The sequence below is a fragment of the Camarhynchus parvulus genome, chromosome 2 (assembly GCF_901933205.1).
Source record: "Camarhynchus parvulus chromosome 2, STF_HiC, whole genome shotgun sequence".
NCBI lineage: Eukaryota > Metazoa > Chordata > Aves > Passeriformes > Thraupidae > Camarhynchus > Camarhynchus parvulus.
In genome coordinates, this window is record NC_044572.1 from 45,946,844 (window position 1) to 45,967,624 (window position 20,781).

Consider the following 20,781-nt stretch of genomic DNA (forward strand, 5'->3'; position numbering starts at 1 on the left):
GGACAAAAGTTTTTGCAGCAATGGGTTTCAGTTCTAATTTCATTTGCTATCCATAAAGTTACAGGCAACAAGTTAATTGTTGCTTTTCAAACTTGGCAGGAAACATGGTGACTTAGTAAGGTCTATTGCTGCCTTCCAGAAGCCACCAGCTCCAGATCACATCAGTGTATCTGATTTCCAAGTCAGATTGTTGAAAAATGCTAAGGTGGTGACTGATCCTGTGGGGTGTAAGTTACCTTCACTCTCATGGGAAATGAATGTATCTTTGAGGCTGGAGAAAGGATGTGGCTGCACAAGAAAAAATTCCAGGAGATGCCAGCTCTTAAAACCCGTTTAGTCTGTACAGGGCTTCTCAGAAAGCTGCCATACTTCTGCTGCATTGAGAATTAAAATAAATAGTTGTTTTTTCTCACTGCGCTTATAATACAGAGAAGAGAGGCCCTGACTCCACAATCTAACTTCACATCAGTACAACTGTAATGTGAAGAGGTGAATCTTACCTGACAGTGTAAGGAGACACAAGTATATTTAAAATACAGAGGCTTGTACTTTACCACAAGATAAAGCTTATTCAATAAAACTGCTTTGAACAAATTTGTACAAGGCAGCCCATCAAAATGCCTGTGTCAGATGTTTTTCTTCTTGTGGTACACGCTGGACCTATTAGGAAGGAGCTGTTGGCTGGGTGTTGTCTGTCCTTGTCACAAAATGACTTTCCTAGAAGCCAGACCCCAGGTGACCCTGGGAGATGAGCAAAAGCTCTAATAATTTGCATGGCCTCTCTTTGCAGGACTGTGGGATGGAGCTGAATGATGAAGATGGGCACCGCTGCTACCCACTGGATGAACATTTGCTTTGTCACTCCTGTCACCTGAAGCACATAGAGAATGGCACAACCCCAGCAGCTGCCTACCAGCACCACTACTAGTCATCATGGCCAGCTTTGGAAAGCTGGGACAGAAGAGTTGTTACATGATCCCCCTCTCCCCACCTTCAGCTGATCTCCTGTGCATGTTTTTTGCCAGTCAGCAATGTTCCTGTCAAAGGATATGAGAGATTTTTGCTGGATTCACCAAGTTTGTATGCTTTTGGGTTTCAGCTGCATCAAACCATGTCTACTTGACCAAGAATGTGGCATGTTACCTAAACTGATCAGTTTACTTTTACATGTCTTTTTCTGCTGCCTGGAGATTCCTCTAGGCTCGTTTTGGAAGATTCTTCAGTGAAAGCACAATTTGCTCTCGTGCCTATGAACTCAGATTGTGCCATGCACAATTAAAAAGCCAGAGGCTGGCTTGCCTGCCTGCTGGGGACATCCCATCAGTCTACTGTTTCCTGAAAGCACATTTCACCAGGTTCTCTGAAGGACACCAACCTATTAGTACCAGCTTTTTAGAGACTCTGTTTTATTAATTCTTTAGGAAAACAAAAGAAAGGGGTCTGTGCAAAATGGCACACTTTCAGTTAATTCCCTGAACTCCAGTATCAAGTCTGGCTGTAAGAGTACCAGCTCTCCAAGCACAAACCAGGCAATGCTGTCTGGCAACTGGAGGCCAACATCCCATTTCAAACAGAACAAAAAACTGGAACAAGCTAGGGTAAGCTACTGCAATGACTTGGGGCCCAGGCTTGTGTGTCAGCATGACACATAGAGGCCAGTCTGCTGTGTCAGAGTCTGAATAGTGGATCATATTTGGAAAGGAAAGGTCGGGATGCTGAAAGTGTGGACATGGGGGAAATCCACCCTCATTCCTGCTTGCAGAGCTCACTTTGGAAAAAAGCTGTCCATACACAGACAGTTGCCTGAGTTTTCCAGTTTGACCTCACAGCTCAGCCCTCAGCCTGGCTATTCCTTTCCATAGTGTTTACCCAGCACAAAGCCATTTCATAGTGGTGCTTATTCAGAGCTTGGGGAGTGAACTTGGGATTGTTATGAAGGCTTTGTCACGCAGGGATTTAGAGCCCAGCTCCACAACCTGAACTCAGATGAGTATGTTGGCATAAACAGATTTGCTCCTATGAATAATAACAGCTTATCTGAGCAAGGGGTTAGAGAGTTTGGCCCTTACTTTCCGTTCTGCTGAGAAAGCAGGAAGGCAAATTGTTTCTTTTCTTGACCCTCCCACTCCCCCGCTCCCTGCTTTATAGTCAGAGCAATCTGTTCCCCTGGGATGTGTTACATTTCTGATAGGTGTGCCTGCAGTGCCTGTTCTGTACCTACCAAAGCTGTGCAGCCCCTCATGTACTGGTACTTTTGTTTAACAAAAAGTTCTTAATTTAAAGCCTCAGATGCAGTTGGGGATCTTAACTGCTCTTTCTTTGTGTGGAAAATTAGTTAAATCCTCATGTATCGTGCTGAAGATGTAAATTTGGTTCTGACTGGCAAAGGATGGGATGACATTCTTAAAGAACTTTACAGTGTGGAAATGACAATAAATTAGCTGAGCCGTGGCACTGGGACTCCCAGAATGCTGTTCCCATGCTGAAAACCCATTACAATTCAACCAAACCTCTTTTCCAATAGCAGGGATGTAGCTTGACCTCCACTTGATGTAGTCAGACAGCAACGTGTGTCCATCTGGAGCAGCACTGGTGTCAGGTAGCAGCAAGTTGTCTGTCTCTGCCTGTGCTAGTAAATCATCTTCCCGTGGCTGAAATGTGAAACTGCCCCAGCCTCAGAGCTTGGTGGGCCTGGCCTGGAGTTTCATGGTGCCAGCTGCCCATCCAGCCCTCTGCCCCATCCAGCTGCAAGTGCCTCTGCCTGTTTCCACTGCTCTCCAGGATGGGGATGGCAGCTTGGGGCTGGAGGCTGGTCCTGCCTGGGAGCCATCCAGAGCTTTGGTGTAGCTTGGGACATGAATCCCTTCAGTGAGTGACTGAAAGCTCGAGGGAGGGCACTTTAGCACTGTGAAATATATCCTTTGAGAGTTTTACCTGTGATTTTAGAGGAGGTAAAATTGACCCCAAGTATGTGAGCCCTCCTAGAGCCTTAAATTTAGCTTCGAAATGCTGGTTAGGAAAGGGATGGGAGCTGTAAGCAGTGCTGCATCAAGCAGGATGGATTGAGGGCAACAACAGCCAGTCAGATCCCATAGTGCTCTCCCATCAGCTTGTGTCCTGCAGCACAGCTAGGCTGAAGCAGAGAGGGGGTGTTCCAGGTGTGACTGTGATCTCAGGACTGTCTGAAGGGACTGAGGTGGAAAATAACACCAGCTCACAATCCTTAGTAAATAATTCAAATAGTCCTGGGCAGGTGGTTCTGTGCCCTGGGCTGCTTTTTGCAGTGAAGGCAACGAGATACCAAAGTGTTTTTTGGACGTACGGAGCTGGAAATACCAGCCTTGGTCATCTGTTGCTGCCTCTGAAAGACCAGCTGCTATGTAGTCCATGCTTTTGCTACCTCTTGATTTTTTAGATCAAGCCCTTGCACACATTTTTTGGCCTTCATTTTTTAAAGATCTGAAAACACTAGTGGGACTGGTATTTTGTTTTTAAACTGCAGTTTAAACTTCTGTCTCAGCCTTGCAGCCTTCCCCAAAACCTCAACATAAGCAGGAGAGAAGGGAATGGGGAGAAGGATAATTTTCCTTCATGGAAAGCCTCAAGGGCAGCAGTTTGTGCAAGATGTCTTGCAGGAGCCCTCTTTGCATCACCAGAGAGTTTGGCCTCTGCTCCCACACAGTGTCTTCTTACTCCTGCCAGCCATCCTGTATCCCTCAGCACTGAGGAAATGAAGGCTGCCCTACTTCCAGTTTTAAGGTCCCCTATAAATTATTTAATGCTAACACTCTCCTTTCCTGTATTTACAAAGAGCTGGAAGTGACAGTGTGAAGCTCTTGAAACCACAGTGTGAGCTTGTGGTTTTGAAGCTAAAGCATCTACTGCACTGCCTGCACCCCTGTGTGTGCTAACTTGCACTGCTTCTATCTCTGGGAGTTCGAATTCCTTTAAGCTCAGTATTATTTCTCCCAGGCTGTGAGTGTCTGAGTCCCTGTTGATTTTCCCCAGCTCTGCAGCTGCCTGACAGTGGGTCTGGCACATGGGGAGGCAGGGGCATCCGGCACAGGGGGGAACCTTCTCCTCCTCCCGACCCTCCACCAGGCATCTGTGGAGCTGCAAGCCCTCCCTGCCTGCCTTCAGGCAGCTCCCCCAGAGGGAGAGATAGCCCTGGAGCTGGAGGTGTGACTTTGTGTCCTCTTCGGAAGAATTTCAAAAAACATGTTAAATTCCACTTATCTCCTGGCTGATACACATTGGGTTTTGCTGTTCACATGAATCTTGTTGTCTTTTAATTTATTAAGAAGCTCTGAAAAGGTGCTATGAAAAGTTAGTCTTGGTTCCTCCCCCAACAAGTTCTTCTGACTGGCTTTAAAGTAAGGGACCCTTGGAAGTCCCATTGTGCTGTTAATGAGTAACTCTCGTGCAAATAGTTATTCAAGTGAATTCCCTGAAGCCTGCTTTCAGGAATCAGAGCTTAAAAGATTTTTTCATTCAGATCATGCTGTTAAATTTCTATTGCTTAAAACACAGAAACTCATTTAAATAGGGATTTTTGCATTAGAGCCGGGGGAAAGCCCCAGCTACAGAAGCAGCAGACATTTTTGTGTAATTTAAAGTGTAAGAAGCACCTGTGATCAAAGCATTTTGGGAAGCTGCCCTGATGTTAAAACACAGGGAATAGCAGTTTCTAACACTCTGGTAAGGAGCGTTTGAAAAGATCTGTGGCACTTCAGTTTCTGAATTTCATTTGGGGGCTTTTAAAACGTTTTCACAGTCTTTCAAGATTTAAATGCCTTTTTTTTTTTTTTTTTAGATCTTTTTACTATGAAGTGAATAGCTGCTTAGTCTGTAAATGATGGAGTTTCATCAGCAATCAGGTGTGATGTGGCAACCTTGAAAGGGGAAAACTGGGTTTCCAAGAGCTGCCGTGGGTCTGGCTGGCCATTCCAAAGAAAGGATTATCTTTTTTTTGGAAAAAAAAATCCTATGTGGGCCTTGACCACTTGCTATGTGCTCACTTTCGGGGTGGTGTATGCAGCTGTGTCCATGCAGATGATGTGTGGCAGGTGCTGCCCATTCCACACCTGCCTTTCACACCTCTGTGCCCATGCCAAGTGCTTGTAGGTGCCTTTTAAGCAATTTTCTGTGCATGAATGTAACACCAAGTTGACCCAGGCCTCATCACTGGGCAGTACCCCTGGAGTCAGTACCTGCAGGGAGGGAAGGGCCATGAGCAGATACACTTCCCTTTCCCCCATCCTGTGAGTGCCCCTGGGAGAAGCTGGGAAGGGCTTTGCATCTCTCATCATAGCACAGCATTTGTGTGTTCATTTTTCTTTTCCATTTCTGTGTCCTGCTGCTCGCTGGCTGCAGTGGCCCTGGCTGTCCTCACTGAAGCTGACTGGGCAGACATCTTCCTGTCACAAGCCCAGAGAGAGCTTGGAACTGCTCTCCCACCCTTTTCCTAAGAGAAGCAAAGCTTTCCTGAGCAATAAAAATCCTTACCCTGCTTTCTTCCAGGGCAGCCAGAAGTTGGTGTGGCAGTGCATCTGCAACCCACTCAGACATAACAGGAGATGGGAAGAAACTGTCCCCACGTGCAAATCCATGGCATAGAGTCCTGTAGAGGCAGGAATGCCCTGCGGCCATGGTGGAGGGATGACAGGGCTGCAGTTGCCAGCCCAACCCTCCTCCCCACGCAGCAGGTCTGCGGAACAGGGCCAGGCAGGGACCCAGGCACACCCCCAGGCTCTGCCTTTCTGCATCCAGAAAGCAGATCCAGAGCCTACCTAATGATACTGAATGGTACTAGTTATTTTATGTTTCCTTCAAAGCTCGGCTCCAGGAGAGAGTATTTTAGGATTTGTGCTGGTGTAACTAACCTTAGCCTCCTGTGAACACAGCCCTCTTTTCTTCTGTGCTGTTAAGTATTTATAAAGAATGGAGACCGGTAGCCACTGGCCTGTTGTGATTTCAGTGATTAAAGACAGTATCTTAAGCAACACTCAGAGTCATGTCTTTCCTAAACTTACAATGACTGTCATTGCCCAGAGTCCATAGTGAGGGCAGTTATGCTGTGGAATGATGGTTTCCCAACTTCTTCCTTACTCCTGTCCCCCCACCTCAGTGGGGTTCCTGGGAATTTCCACTCCAGGCAGCTGGTATTTGCTGCAGCTCCATTGGAGGCTGTACTGCTCTGGCATCCTTCTGGGGAGGCCCAGGTCCCAGGCTGAGGGTGTGGGGAGGGATGTGGTGCATGTGGGAGCAGGCTCTGACCCCAGCATGGGAGTCTCCTTTGCAGCATTGGTGGGGAGGGGTTTCTTGAGGGTTTTGGGTGGTGTTCCCACGGTGCCCCTGCTATCAGCTACCAGATGCCTCATGCCCGAAGACTGGATGTTGGCCAAGCAGCACCACAGCAGCTTGGAGCTGTCAGCTAAAATGAAGCAAATACATAGGAATAACTAATTATAGTTCCCCATCCCTGGGGCAAGAAGCTGCCCAAACCTGGGGCATGACACCCAGAGAGCTGGATGTGGTGGGAACTGGCCAGGAAGTGCCCCCGGTTTGGTCCTTGCCAAACCCCATAGCCTGCAGGATCAGAAAGGGTGGCCAGGTGGACAGCAGCTGTCCCTGAGTTGGGGGGCTGCCAAGGGCAGGAAGCCCTGTAACACCACCCAGCCCTAAGAGGTTTGGAGACCCCCACACTGGGGGCAAAGATGTACAAGTGGCGGGTAAGTACAGAAGTGGGGGGGTCTGTAGGCAGCATCCTCGGCTGAAAGCACAAAAGAAAAAAAAATTTGAGAAGGGGCGAAAAAGGAGCAGCCGAGCCAGCCAGGAGTCGAACCTAGAATCTTCTGATCCGTAGTCAGACGCGTTATCCATTGCGCCACTGGCCCTGCTCGAAAGCTGCTACTGCCCCCGCGTAGTTCAGCATAATTCCCTCGTGCGGCCTCAGCCAATGGCGGCTCCGGGAGCCCGCCTGGTCCCCGCCCTCCCCTGCCATAGGCGGCGCCCCACCCTGGGCTCGCCAGCGCGCCCGCGGAGGTTTGTCCCGAGCGGGGCCCCGTCGCTCCGGCCCAAGGACGCGTCAGTCGGGCAGGGAGGGAGCGGCCGGGTCGGAGCGGAGCCCGCGGCCGGGGACAGCCCGAGGGGACGGATGGCGACGGCGGCACCGGTGGGAACCACGGCAGCGGCGGCCTACGCCAGCCTGAAGCTGTGAGTGACCCGCTGGGACGGGGGTGGCGCGGCTCTGGCACCTGCTGAAGAGGAGGGAAAGGGAAGGGAGGAGCCGCCGGTGGAGCGACGGTCACCCGTCCACTGCTGTCCCCTGCCCTCCCCTGGCCTGTCCTCCGCCCTTTCTGCCCATCTCGGCGCCCTCGCTCCCCCGGGTGGCCGCGAAGGGCTTGGCCTGAGGCGGCGGCTGCGTGCGGGAGGAGGACGGGGAGGGAGGACTTTGGCCGCGGACACGGGTCCCCTGTCGCCGTCCATCCCCCGGCGCTGCGGGCGGGCGGTCGGGCGGCTCCCGTGTCTGTCTGTCCCGCTGCCCTCCCGCGGTCCCGGAGATCAGCGCCTGCGGGGCTTCCCTTGCCGTGAGCAGCCTGCGCTGCCCGCTGCTTGTGGAGGCTCCGTCCCTGGAGCCATCCCAAACTCACCTGGCCGCGTTCCTGTGTCACCTGCTCCGGCTGACCGTGCCTTGGCAGGGGGTTGGGCCAGGTGCTCTCCGGAGATGCCTCCAGCCCTGACAGCTCCGGGATTCTGCCTTCCTGCTGCTGAGGGGCTCGGGCACTGCTGTCGGGCTGTGGGTGTGCAGCGGCGCTTGCCCGCAGAGGGTTCCCTAGGCGTGCTTGTCCATCGCTCTCTCGTCACACAAATGAGCTTTTTTGTGGTGTGCGATGGTTTGGATGCCAGTCAATGACTGAACTTTGAGGGCTTTGAACTTTCGGGACTCTCCTGTGCAGTGCCGGCTGTGACTTTTCCAGATAAATTCTTCTAACTACCCAGTGTAATTTTATTATTAAAACAAAATTTTTTTAGGGGAGACTGCAGCCCTTTGAACGTGTGTGTATGCCAGATGTTTGTTTGCTGCCTTTACTACAGCAGCAGAAGTTGCATAACCGAGAGCAGCACAAAGTTAACGCTGCAAGAGGCATCTCCATTATAAACCCTCACACCAGTTCAAACTCCGGAGGGTATTGCTCTGAACATGAGGCTCTTCATGACTGCCTGAAACCAAAAGTGAAGTGCCTTTGTGTGTCCTAAAGGCATTCCCATGCTTTTGACCTCTAAACAGTAGCTGGAAACTCTGTGATTGAGTTACCGATGCCATTTTCAGGCAGCAATATCTGAAAGTGATTCTTAAGCCTGATTTAACTGTACTTTATGCTTTGTTAAGTTTCATTTGACAGTCCTCTTTTGGATTCAGAGCAAACAGATCTTTTGGAGGTCTGTATAAACAGTTTGCCATAATGCTGTTATGTGTTTTAAAGTCACCAGGCTTCTTATTTTAGTTAGGTAGGTATGTGAGGGTACAACGACCCTGGAGATAATTGGATGTTGCTGAAGAGTAACATCATCAGTGATGGCAGAAAGACTTCACTTGGCAGAAAGCTTTCTTTAGTTTTTTTTCTTTTTTTTTTCTCCTCTTGTCACCTTAGCAGTATTTGTCTTTCTTTACGCTGATCTTGTGATCTTTTTGGCCACAGAGGAGCAAAGGTGAGTTGTGTGAGTAGCAGTTGTGTGACTTGTAGTGCACAGTTGTTCTTACTGAGAATGTTTTCAAGTAAAAAGCACTTTTCTGGATACAGACTAGTAAAGAATTCTCTCATTCAAAGTTTAATCTTGGCTAAAAGTAAGCTTTGATCTTTTTAGAACACGGCTGTCTCAGATGTGGTTTAACATGAGTTTTTTCATCAACATGAAAACAGAATTGTTTTGTGCTCTGAAAAATGAGCTTATTTTCTTTTCTTGTCATTACACCAAGTTGTGATAGTGGCTGCAGCCTTTCTACCAAGCATTTGAAGATAAAGGGCCATAACTTGGGTGATGAGTCAAACTTACCAGCTTGTCAAGGTCAAAGGAGAATGTTCTCATGAAAAATCCAGGCTAGACTTCAGTTTGGGGATTCAGTGGTGGCACTGTTTGGGTTTGGATTTTTGACTGATTACTCACTCTCAAGATGATAAGGTCAGATTCTGCAGCTGTACCTTTTCTGGGTAGTCTGTATGGAGCTTCCCTGATTGCTGTGCTCTGCAGGGCCCTGTTCTGTACATCCAGCCACAGGTTCTAGCTCTCAAAACAAACCCCTTGTATTCTCCACCTTATCAAAAGCAGTGGTTCACACCCTTTGTGCTTTGACCAGTGTCATCAGTCAAGTTCAGGTGGTAGCAGTGAAAGTGCTGATGTCTGGCATTTGTGCTGCTTGTGGAACTTACTGAGTTACACCAACAGTTATTGGGAAAACTATGAACCTGAAAACTGCTATCCACAGTTGTCGCCTCTGACATTGCTATATTTAATTAACTTCTTCTGGTAGCCTCAGGAATAAATTGTAAAATTCAAATTCAATACCAGCTATTGCAGGTATTGCATCTACAACTGGCAGTGGAGTTGCCAGTCCAGTTAATATATAAAACTGATTGTTAAAGGTGTCTGCAGAATAGAGAAAATTCTGACTGTTGTTTTTGCTCAGTTAAAATCACTTTTTTTTCCTTTGTGCTTGGATGAAGACTTACCTTGCTGATAGCCTTCTCAGTATCCTGTGGGCCTGTGACCCTAGCTGTGTTTCAGATTTAACTCCTCCTGCCTGTAGTTATGTTGCCTCACATGCTTTGTGAAAGTACTCGTCAGTCTTTGGTAGCCACTGCACTTGACCACAGTGCCTTCCACTCGTGTGTGTGTTTGGGGGGAAGTCTAAAAGGGCATTTGGGTTTGGATAACACTTCCAGAAAGAACAGCTACAAATCCCTTTCTTCCTGTTCCATCTAAGTAGCTGTTATGGTAAAGCTCAGGGGTGTTGGTTGAGCAGGACATTAATTTATACAGTAAATTATTTTCATCTAGAGTGAAACTGTAGTGGAAATAGACACTTTGTAGCTAGGCTTTTAATGCATGCCTTTTCTTTGTTGTTTTTAAATGGTATTTCCATTAGTTTTCTAAGTCCTGGGGTTTTTCTCCCTGCAACAACTACTGCTGTATGGGAGATGTTCCAATTCCTTGAGCTGTTTCTGCTCAAGGAGTAATATTTATGGGAGACATATAATTAGCACACCTGCTCACCTAGAAAATCTGGAATCTCTGGAGTGCTGAAACCACCAGTGTGTTCTCTCTGTTACTTAACATACTGTTGGAACTCTGCATAAACTAACATCTTGTATCTCACTACAGAGCAGTTTGCTGTGCTCAAGATCCTAAATGCATCTCTGTGCAGTACAGGGTGTGCTTCTGGGTTGCTTTATTACAGTTTTCAGAGGCTGACATCAAAGAGTTTCCTGCATTAGGGCAATGTTAAGTATTTATGGTGAAATAATCAATTACTGAAGTAAGGATTTGGCTGTTGAGGCCTAGAAGGCTTAAGTGATATTGAGTGAAGTTCTATCTTTAGTGGCCATTAGAGCATGCTGGGTCCTCTTTCATGCTGGATCTGAGCACAGGAATATTCCTGTGTGTAAGATCAGCCTAATTAAAATGTGGGATGCAACTGTGCATCATCTGTATGATACACAGTGCTGCTTTATAGCGTAACTAAGGAAGTGAAACTTCACAACAAATACATAAACAAAAGCAATGCTATCTCACAACTGTAAAAGACTCTGACTTTACATTTCATGTAAGCAAGCAGTGATTTGTTCTTTTTTGTTGTTTTTTTTTTAATGTTTCTGTTATGGAATCAATACTTTTTCCCTGCAACTTTGAATTGTAGAAATGAATCTATTGAGTTGCATTATCTCTTGCATCAATCTACACAGTTTCAATTGCAGAAGACTATCAAAATGAAATTCAAGTCACCTTCAGTAATATTTGAAATGGGAATTTGGTTATTGCAGTTCTTCAATACTTCCTCTCTTGAGTAATGTGAGTTATAGTAAAAATGTAAAATATTTGCACTTATCACATCCTTTCCTCTTTAACAGTACTGAGAAATAGTTCATCATAATGGTGGTCAGATTTCCTTTAATTTAAAAAAAAGGAAATAGAAGGACTCAAATTTTGTGAAGATTTGACATGCTGTTAAGTTCTAAGGGAAGCAAGGTGGTGAGAGCTCTTCATGTGTTGTATGGTTCTAAACAGCAGTGACAATGTAGCTGAGGAGAAGGCAGGCTCCACTGTCACATATGAAGTTTATACAAGAGCAGAATGTGGCTGGGTGTATCAAAACCAGTTCATAACTACTGACACTGTGGGCTTCTATAAAATACTGCTTTCCTGATTGTTATTTTTTATACAATACTGTCACTTGGACTTTCATCTATCCTTATTTCCTTAAAAGAATAGAATGAATCTGCAGTTTCTAGTTGTGAATGATCCTTTCTTCACCATTTACTATCTCCCTGTCAGATGATTGAAATTAGCATGTGTGTTATCTGTCTAAACTTGCGAGAGACATACAGTCTTGCTGGTGAGTACAGTTTGGAGATGAACCAATTCTTGCATGCAGTGTTCATCAGTTTCCTTTCTGAAAGACAAGTGAGAGGAAATCATCTTGACTCTAGCAATTTTATGACGGAAAAGTTCATTTAAGTGTGAATGAGCTTACTAGCTAGTTCTGGTAGTTGGTGAAGTTGTAAATCACCACTTGGGCTGGAACTGCTTGGAGTCTTGGCCTCTTCCTCAACTATATTTTAGGAAATGTTGAACTTCTTGCACAAATGAGGCAAGGACTAAGTGAATCATCTTTCTGTTGAAGATTTTGTAGAGCACTAATTATCCTACTTCTTCTGAAGCTCAAATTCAATATCTTGCAGGGCCTTAGGCTTTCCAGTTTGTGTTGCACAGCTTTATTTCAGGCAGTTTTTAAAGATGACCCCAAGAGTGTAGTATTTGTTCAGGTTCTGTCAACTTTGTAGATTGGTAACTTCATTTCCTCTGACCCCTAATTCCCCTCTCGCTCAAGAGTCAACATTTCTGTTTCAGACTGCTGTAAACTGCTGAAGCCTTTTTGGTCCATTGAGCTGAAACCAGGGATTGCCTTACATTCTCCATGACACTTTTGTCACCAAATTTGATCCTGGAGGGAACCATGGGAAGGGGATTTGGAATAAATGTGAAACATAAATTTCTAGTTTTGCTTAAACTATAGACATTCTGTAAAAGGAAGTGAAGATGATAAAGTTGTTAAAAGCAATGGTAGTGGCAGGAAATAATGTGGTCTAGGATTGGAGAGAGAGAAATGCTGGGATGTGATCTAGCAAAGCAGGACATATGACACACATTGAGGGAACAGCATGATTTGCAGTGGCAGCCCTAATTCTCTCTGGTTTCTTTTCAGTTTGGGGATATTGAGATAAAAGACTTCTTGTTCTTCAGGGAGAAATTGTTATTCTTGCATGTGATAAAGAAAACATTTGTTATATGACAATTGTTTGAGATTTGTAAGCTTCTCAGTTGGTTAAAAACAGGCTTTAACCAATATGCATGTGAATCTCTGTTCTGAGACTGTAATAGTGTCATGGCCATGTTGCACTATATAAGGTAAGGAGCAGCTTTTAAAAATATTATCATGGATGGAAATGCTTTTTGTGTTCTGTACAGTCAGTGTAGATGTCTTGTCTGTGTTGTGCTCTTCATACAGAGTATTCAAAAACTTAAACTGTAGTTCTCAACACTTTCTTTATGATCTGATAAGTTAATGTGTTTTTTCAACTTGCTTTGCTTGAGATGCTCAGATGAGTAGGAGTCCATAAGCCTCTGTGTTAATGGCACAACAGATCCAATATTAAACTTCATAGAGTCTCTTCCCAGTTGTTGTTTTAGCTGGAATCTTGTGTGTCAGCTGACATCCCAGATAAAGATGAGCATTCAACTAAACCAATAAGCTGCAGCTTTCTCTTGTGGGAAAAAATGTGTCCTGCTGCCTCCTGCCAGTTAGCAATAGGTTTCTGACTGCATCTTAAAGAAACTAAAAAGAAAAGAGGATATACTATTTAACAAAGTGAGGGTTTGTAGATGGCTTTAAGCTTGTCTTGCCCCTGTTCTATCTGTGTAAGCTTGTTTGCTTTTTGACATAAAGACAGCTCCCATTATTGCTGTGAAACTCCCCTAAAGAGCTGGAGGTGCACATGTGCACTTCATCAAAAACAGAAGCAATGGAGGTAAAATAGGTGTTTTAAGGCTTCAGGATGTTTATATTTCTTACTCTGATGTTTTTGTTTTCAAAGATTAAGCATTTAATATGTGTACATGAAAGATTTAAGGATGCTGATTTACAAAGGAAATACTGTAGATATGTTTCCCATTTTAGGACCCGTAGACTATAATGAAGTTAAATTATCTCATGAATGAACACTTAACTATTAATTGCTTTACAGTTTGTTGTATTATGTTTTTTGGTGGATTTTTTCAGTTCAGTATTTGCTCTCCTCAAACCTACAACATTGGTGTTGTTAGCACCCTGTTCTAACCAGCATCACCCTGCTCTGTCGTGGCTCTCCAAGGGCTGCAGGTGTGTCTGTGCTCTGCCATGGACCTCCCTGGGCTGCAGAGGGGCAGCTTTGTCTCCCTGGCCTTCACCCGGGGCTGCAGGGGAGTCTCTGCTCCAGCTCCTGGAGCACCTTCTGCCTCTCATTCTGCACTGACCTTGGTGTCTGCAGGGCTGTTTCTGTCACACATTCTCGCTCCTCTCTCCTACTGCTTGGTTGTGGTGTTGTGCTGAGCATTTTCCCCTTCTTAAATATGTTATCCCAGAGGTGCTGCCACTGTCACTGATGGGCTGGTGTTGGCCAGCAGTCAGTCTGTCTTGGAGCTGGCTGAGATTGGCTCTGTCAGATGCAGGAAGCTTCCAGCAGCTTCTCACAGGAGCCAGTTCTGTAGTGGCCCCCCTCACCCCGCTACCAAAACCTGGCCATCAGACTCCTCTGATCTAAATTAGGATTCTAATTCAGCTTTCTGAAGGATTAAAAAAATAAAAGATGCGTAGAAATGCAAGATCTATTTAGGGAGAAGGAGCCTAAAAATACCTACCCTGTTACCAGAACAAGAATTTTAAAACTCTGACCCAATGTCTTGTCAAGCCTTAAACTAAAAATCACTGTAAGAGTCAAGAGCAATAGTTTAAGAGTGTTTGGGGTGTTTTGTTTGTTTCCTGAAAATTTCTTCTGTACAGCTACAAGCCACTTCTGCATAACCCTCCTCTCGATGCACAGTGTAACATGTCTGGCTTCTTGCAAGTATCACAATGAGTGTGTTTTTCAGGAACACTTCTAAAAGCTGTTTATGACTAGCATTGGGGTTTGTGCTGGTTTTGGGGGGAAGGAAGGCAAAGATGGCAATGAGGTGTGAACAGGAAGTCGATGTGTGACTTGTCTGTCTGATGCAGGGGTGCATGTTAATGCCATGTGTGTTATGTAGACCTGGCTAACTCATCTGGGAATTGGTAGTGTTGAGACCCCTGCTTCAATAAATTAGTGTGCCACTTGAACTTTTCCATTTCTTCTGTGTTGTTTCCAGTGGATTCTTGCAATACTTACAACGCTAACGTGAAACAGGTGTGTTTACAATTTCGTACATTACATTTATGTTTCTTAGACTTGCATTAGGGATGTGGTCTGATCTGTTAGGAAGTTCTTGGTTTCAAACTTCTGATTTTGTGTTGGGTTTTGGCTTATCAGGTATGGTTCAACCTTACAGGAATCAGAGTGGACCACTATGTACACAAATTTACTTTCATGTCTTTTCCTTATAGTAATAAAAAGGGATTAAGATTGTTAATCAGGCCATGAATTTTGCAATAACTGATGAGCTGCACTTGCATTTTTTTTGCTTTTTGCTTTTTTTTTTGCACACTGCTAATATCAGTGGCTGTTGAGAAGCAATCCAGTGAGAATTTTGTTATTTTGCAGCTGAAGTAAGGTGTAAAATTGATTGTTCTGTCTTCAGGTGGTGAAGAATAAACAAACCCAAAGTAAGTTCTGCTAAACTAATTCCTTTTTCCTCTCTCTTCCCTTAAAGGCATATAACGCCAGAGAAGTTCTATGTGGAGGCCTGTGATGATGGAGCAGATGATGTGCTTGCTATTGACAGAGTCTCCACAGAAGTCACTCTTACAGGTGACTCTCCTCACCAGTATTTCTCAATACAGTCTTCTCTGTCCTTTTTGTCTGTTTTGCTCTAGGAATCCAAGAAGATTTTCAGGACGTTAGTGAGATAATATTGACATAATTGTTTTTACTTTGTTACTGTTTAAAATAATGCTTGGTATTCTGTTCTGCAGAGCTTTGTTTCAAATGCCTTTTGGCTGTGGGTTTGATGCTGTGGGTTCCCAGGGTGATAGTGCTTGCCTGTTCTTTGGTAAGACTGTCCATCACAACAGGGGAAGCTGACTCACCCAGGCTAGTTGGGGTTGGTGCTAGAAGTTCAAGATCAAAAAGGGAAAGGATTGAACAGTGGCAAATTGTCCCAGTGCTGTCTTTTATATAAAACTGAAACCTGACTTTTCATAAAGCCTCCAGAAATAGCAACAGTAAAAAACTTCTTACTGTAAATTTTCATTCTGTGTTGCAAATCCAGATTCAAATGTCAGTGGGAAGAGTCTTAAGCCTGTTGAAGTCTTGAAAATTTTAGTTACATTTTTGAAAGAGTATGAAACAAAGAATTTTGATTAAACAGTAAAATGAAGGCACTGGGTGACCTCCCTTTTGATACTTCAGGAGTTTGGTAGCACAGTATTACTGATCTCCAAACAGACAGAAATGCTACAGTAATAATAATATAAAAGCAGTCATTGTCTCTCTTTTAAAAGGCTTCTTGTATCCTTCATGTAAGAGCAGTGTGCCCTTCCCACTGATACTTTTGGTATCATAGTAAATTATTTAAATTTCTCCTTCAAAACTGTCCCTTCAGAACTGTCAAGATAGTTATCCCAGGTCTTTTGTCAGTCTGCATCTCTCTTACTGCTGCTCTTTTATCAGATGAACCTACAAGGTGTTTAAAGCAAAAGAAGATTCCAGGGTTACCTTTCTCAGTTTTCTGAGTTCTGGGAAAATGCTTCATTCTGGGGGATGGTTTGAGTTTCTTTCGATTTCTCTAAAATTCCTTCTGTTGTTTTAGAAATGTAGATAGATTAAACTTACACATGGTAAGACTTAATTGATATTTGGATCCTTTTTGGATCTCTTGGTGTATTGTTTGGAATACTGTGTCCCTTGCCATATGTATGCTGCTGTTGGTAGTTTTGCAGAGACAGCTTAGGTCTTCTGAGACATAAATAGACTAAGGCTCAGAAGATGCAAACAGACCTGGGAGGCACTAGCACTTGTGGTTTGGTTATCCTTTATGTCTTGATGGCTTCAAAACAAAGCTTCTGGAAGCTGGCAGGACAATACATTATTGAGGAGTCTACTTGCTATGCTATCATGAAAATAAGCTTGAAATTATTCAAATTGAATGACTAATTAAACATGAGAAATTGGTTAGAAGATGGGTTAGAATCCCAGATCCTCCTCCCAAAGCTCCATCAGGCTTTGAAATTCTGATGCTTTGTTTCTTATACTTAAATATATTTATATACTTATAAATATACTGTAGCAAAACTTGATTTGACGAGGAAGGCTGGAGAAACCTAGTTCTAATTGTGTTCCAATACAATCATGAAAGAAGCAGTCTGAAATTCTGATGTTATTTTCTTCTGCTTTTCAGTTAAAAAAGATGTTCCCCCTTCAGCTGTTACAAGGCCTATATTTGGTATTTTGGGAACAATCCGATTGGTGGCAGGTAAGGAGAACAGAACTCTGCTCTTTAAAAATACTTAGATGAAATAGATTGCTGAAGAAGCTTTAAAGGTAAAAATAGTATTTGCAAGTATCTGAGGCTGCACTTTTATCAGTATGATAGGCTTTCCATGTGGCTTCTAGAGGATGGAGGCATCCAAATCTACTTTATCATGAATGTGTGTGTATCTCTTAAACCATGAGGTGCTCTAAAGGTAGGGTTAAATGGTAGTTGTTTGAGTTATAAGGAATGCATTTCAAATGAGTGCAAAGTACCTCATCTACTTATTCTTTGTAACTATTTTAATCTGAGCTGCAGGATTTGATGCAACAGTCAAGTGTTGCGTTGTGAAGCTTGATCAATACTCATGGTACACAAATAGCTGAGAGTGACTGGAGGATAGACAGGTAGATGCAGCTGTTCAAGTAATGGTTGTGTTGCAGCTGCCCTACAAATACAAAGAAAATCCAGCATGAAAAGGGCAAGGGCAGACTGGAACAATTCTAAGTTTAGAGAGTTCTAGGGTAATGTAAAGAATAAGTTGTCCAGTTTTTCTAAGTGTCTCAGTGATCAGGTCTAGGCAGCCAGTGTCATGAATACACCTGACGCTTGAAGTGTAAGCTTTTGGGATAGTAAGCATTGCTGCTCCAATAATCCTTTTTGTAGAATTTGGTAGAGTTTGAGACTGAAGTACTCTGAAAAATGATGTAATAAGCAGCATACGTACTGAATAAATTCCCCATATGTAGAAAGAATTAAAGATCACTCACTGCAGTATTCCCAACTGAGGCAAAGGGACATTGTGTTGAATGCAGTGACTTCTACAGGATCTTAAAACTGCTGAAGTTTCTATGACCATATTCTAAAGAATTGTGGGTCTTGCAGAATAAGAGCAATGTAATGGATACGTGTGTCTTAGGGACTCCACGAGTGCTGACTGTTTAAAAACTGAACTGCCCCAAAGGGGAATTGTCATCACTTACAGGCTTGGTAATGACTTTTCATCTGCCTGAATATTAAATAAAATATAGAATATGTTAAGTCTCTTAAAAGCTTGGGGTTTTTTCATTCTGTCCCCCAGAGCTTTGCGCTGAGTGTTAGCATACAGCTGTCAAAGTAAAGATGTTATTAGTTAAATTAAATGTTCAGCAAAGTGTTATTAGGCAGTTCACTGCTGTGAACTGTAAAACTGACCCTGTGTCTAGCAATGCAGCATCTTTAACAAATATAAATATTCTTTGCTTATTGCAATATTAAGAGTAAAATTTTTCTTCAAAAACAAGATGATACTAAAATATGTTGTGCTTAGAAATATGGTTGTGTTGTGTTCACCAGCAAGTGTAAATTAATTGCTGAATGAACTGTCCTGATTATGGGTGGGTTTTTTGCTTTATTACTCATGCAACCAGGGAAATAGCACACTTCTTGTCTTAAATAGGTAAAAGAACCCCAAATCTTTGTACCATTTTGAATCTGTTAGGAGGAATATTTTTTCATGATAAATTAAATAGTCTTTTTGGCTTTTGAAACATACTTCCTTTCATGTGTTTTGGACTTACTCTGTGCTTTTCAAATCACATTCAAGAGCATTGGAGCATTGGCCTCTTTCTGAGTGGGCAAACCTGAAGATTTTCAGACTGTCACTGATCAGAAGTAAGAGTAGGTGACACTTTATGTTGTCCACTTTTTTTTAAAGTTCCTTAAACTTAGTGAGATCTCAGAGCATAGAGAAGTGGGTAGCTTAGAAAGTACATTTTCCTTTTGCTCCGGCCCTGTGTGTTTTGCTACACTTAAGAACGCAAAGTCCTGTTGGTTTCAGTTTTCTGATATGGTATAGGCTGCTTTTCTTAATACGTGTGGTTTTTTGGGTTTTTTTAAACTTTGTTCTTTCTGATTTACAGGCACATATCTTATTGTAATAACAAAAAAGAAAAAAGTAGGTGAGATTTTTGGTCATGCAATCTGGAAAGCAACAGACTTTGATATCCTCTCCTACAAAAAGACCATGCTGCACTTAACTGATATTCAGGTAGGTACATTGATTAGAGGAGTGTGGAGGAATGTTTAATGCTCATTGCCACAGGACCTAATTTGAGGATACTATGAATTTTTTTTTTAAGAAGCTCTTTGAACAATACCTGTTTTCTGATTTGTTCACATTACTAGAATGGCTGTAATATTTGTGTATGGATGTATATAAAATCAAGATGATAAAAAGTATATAAAATTCACGGTGCTAAACTCACATGGTGCAACTTAGAATATCATTGCAGTTTATGGATGTGCATTTTTGCTTTTATTAAATGGTACACCCTTCCTAATGCTTCTGTTAAGTCTTTCTCAGAGATTTACTCTTCTGACAGCCCCTACAATAGACTGCATAGCTGTCTCCTTATCTGTCTTGCTTTCTTTATGGAATTGTTCAATTACATAGTTACTCAGCAGGGAAAAATTGACTTTTACTTTTTTGAGGAAGAGATAGGTGGAAGATTTTTTGTTAAACAGATATGTAGTGGATTGATAAAGAGCAGGTCAGGGTATCTAACCAATGGAGCTGGAAGGGAATTTGGTGCTTTTTCAGGAAAGGAATGAGGTTGAACCAGAACATAGATTATAACTTTTCTTTTGTCTTATCATCTTGGTTTTAGGGGTTTTTTTGACGGAATAGTTTTCAGGGAAACTAACAGCTTCCCTTTTGCTTGGAAGTTGTTAGAATTTGTTTAATATTAGTAGTTATTTGCCTCACAAGAATACTGTTCTCTGCTCTCCACTGTTGTTGCAGAATTTGGTTGCAGTGTGCTAGCTGCACTTTACCAGTGAACTGGTATCAGAATTGCACTCTCGTGCTATCCTTCTTGTGTGGTAATCTCTGGATGATGTCATGTATTGCTAGAGCACTAGCAAAATTCATCTCATCACTTCAAAAAGTAGTGGTAGCTTACAAGAGTAAAATATTTTGATAGAAGTATCTGACAGCTCTTCTTTTCTTTCCTCATCTCAACAGTTGCAGGACAATAAAGTATTTTTATCAATGCTTAACCATGTCTTGAGCGTGGATGGGTTTTACTTCTCAACAACCTACGACCTAACACACACCCTGCAGCGGCTGGCCAACACGAGTCCAGAGTTCCAGGAGATGAGCCTTCTAGAGAGGGTAAGCCTTTGAGTTTGCTTCGTGTCTGTGTCTTGCAAATTGTCAGTCAGTTTGGTGCAGATGATGTGTAAATGATGCTGGTGTTTTATCCAAGCTGTTAGGGGTTGTGTGTGAACACACTGGTCTGTGCAAGTCTCATAGCTTGTGAGCAGCACAATGTTTTAGGGATCTGTTCTGATCTCATGTCACACTTCCAGACCAGCAGTTGGAAGTACTTCTTAAAATGTACTTTAAACTGGTTTTGAAAGATCCAAAAGAAATTAAATTTTGCCTCTCATATTGAACACTTGTAATTACAAGAAGAAGGAGCTAAGCATTTTGGGCAATTGAGAGAAAGCAAGTAATTCCTTTGAGTGAGGGGGAAGGAATCCAAAATGGAATAAGTTGTACTTGGGTTCATATTCTTTTCCAGAATAACTTGGACTAGATCTGAAGGTTTTATGGCTGTCAGTCTTGGGAAGTTGTATTCTCTCTAAAGTGTTCCAATTCTTTGTGTGAAGCATGTATTTAGTATGATGCTTTTGTCTTAAAGACAGCAGCCAAATGCAATTTGAACTTGAAATTCTCTTGTGTCTGTATTGATGGGTTTTTGTTTTTTTAATATTGGAAAAACTGTTTACATTTGGGAATTGTTTTGCATCATCAAATGCTGCTCAGGCAGTGCTCTTGCCAGGGAGAGCAAGGACACAAAAGGTTTGGTTTGCCTT

The 20,781-nt window shown here is 43.2% G+C and overlaps 2 protein-coding genes and 1 non-coding gene across 4 annotated transcripts in view; 2 read left to right on the top strand and 1 right to left on the bottom strand.

The window, feature by feature from the left end:
• Positions 1-5,997, top strand: part of LIMD1 (LIM domains containing 1) — a 32,716-nt gene extending 26,719 nt beyond the window's left edge. The window contains exon 8 of the mRNA XM_030971782.1: positions 791-5,997. Within this exon, the coding sequence (XP_030827642.1) occupies positions 791-928 (138 nt within the window). The 3' untranslated portion in view covers positions 929-5,997. The remainder of the gene's footprint in view (positions 1-790) is intronic.
• Positions 5,998-6,823: 826 nt separating this feature from the next.
• TRNAR-ACG lies at positions 6,824-6,896 on the bottom strand. Its single transcript has one exon. It is a non-coding gene; the product is annotated as a tRNA-Arg (tRNA).
• A 161-nt stretch (positions 6,897-7,057) lies between these two features.
• SACM1L (SAC1 like phosphatidylinositide phosphatase) overlaps positions 7,058-20,781 on the top strand; it is a 29,466-nt gene continuing 15,742 nt past the window's right edge. The window contains exons 1-5 of one of the 2 annotated variants that reach the window (XM_030943048.1): positions 7,058-7,215; positions 15,163-15,260; positions 16,849-16,923; positions 18,822-18,949; positions 19,925-20,074. In XM_030943048.1, the coding sequence (XP_030798908.1) occupies positions 7,157-7,215; positions 15,163-15,260; positions 16,849-16,923; positions 18,822-18,949; positions 19,925-20,074 (510 nt within the window). In that variant the 5' untranslated portion in view covers positions 7,058-7,156. Of the gene's footprint in view, positions 7,216-15,162; positions 15,261-16,848; positions 16,924-18,821; positions 18,950-19,924; positions 20,075-20,781 lie in introns of those variants that run through there. The other variant, XM_030943049.1, reaches the window with a different exon arrangement.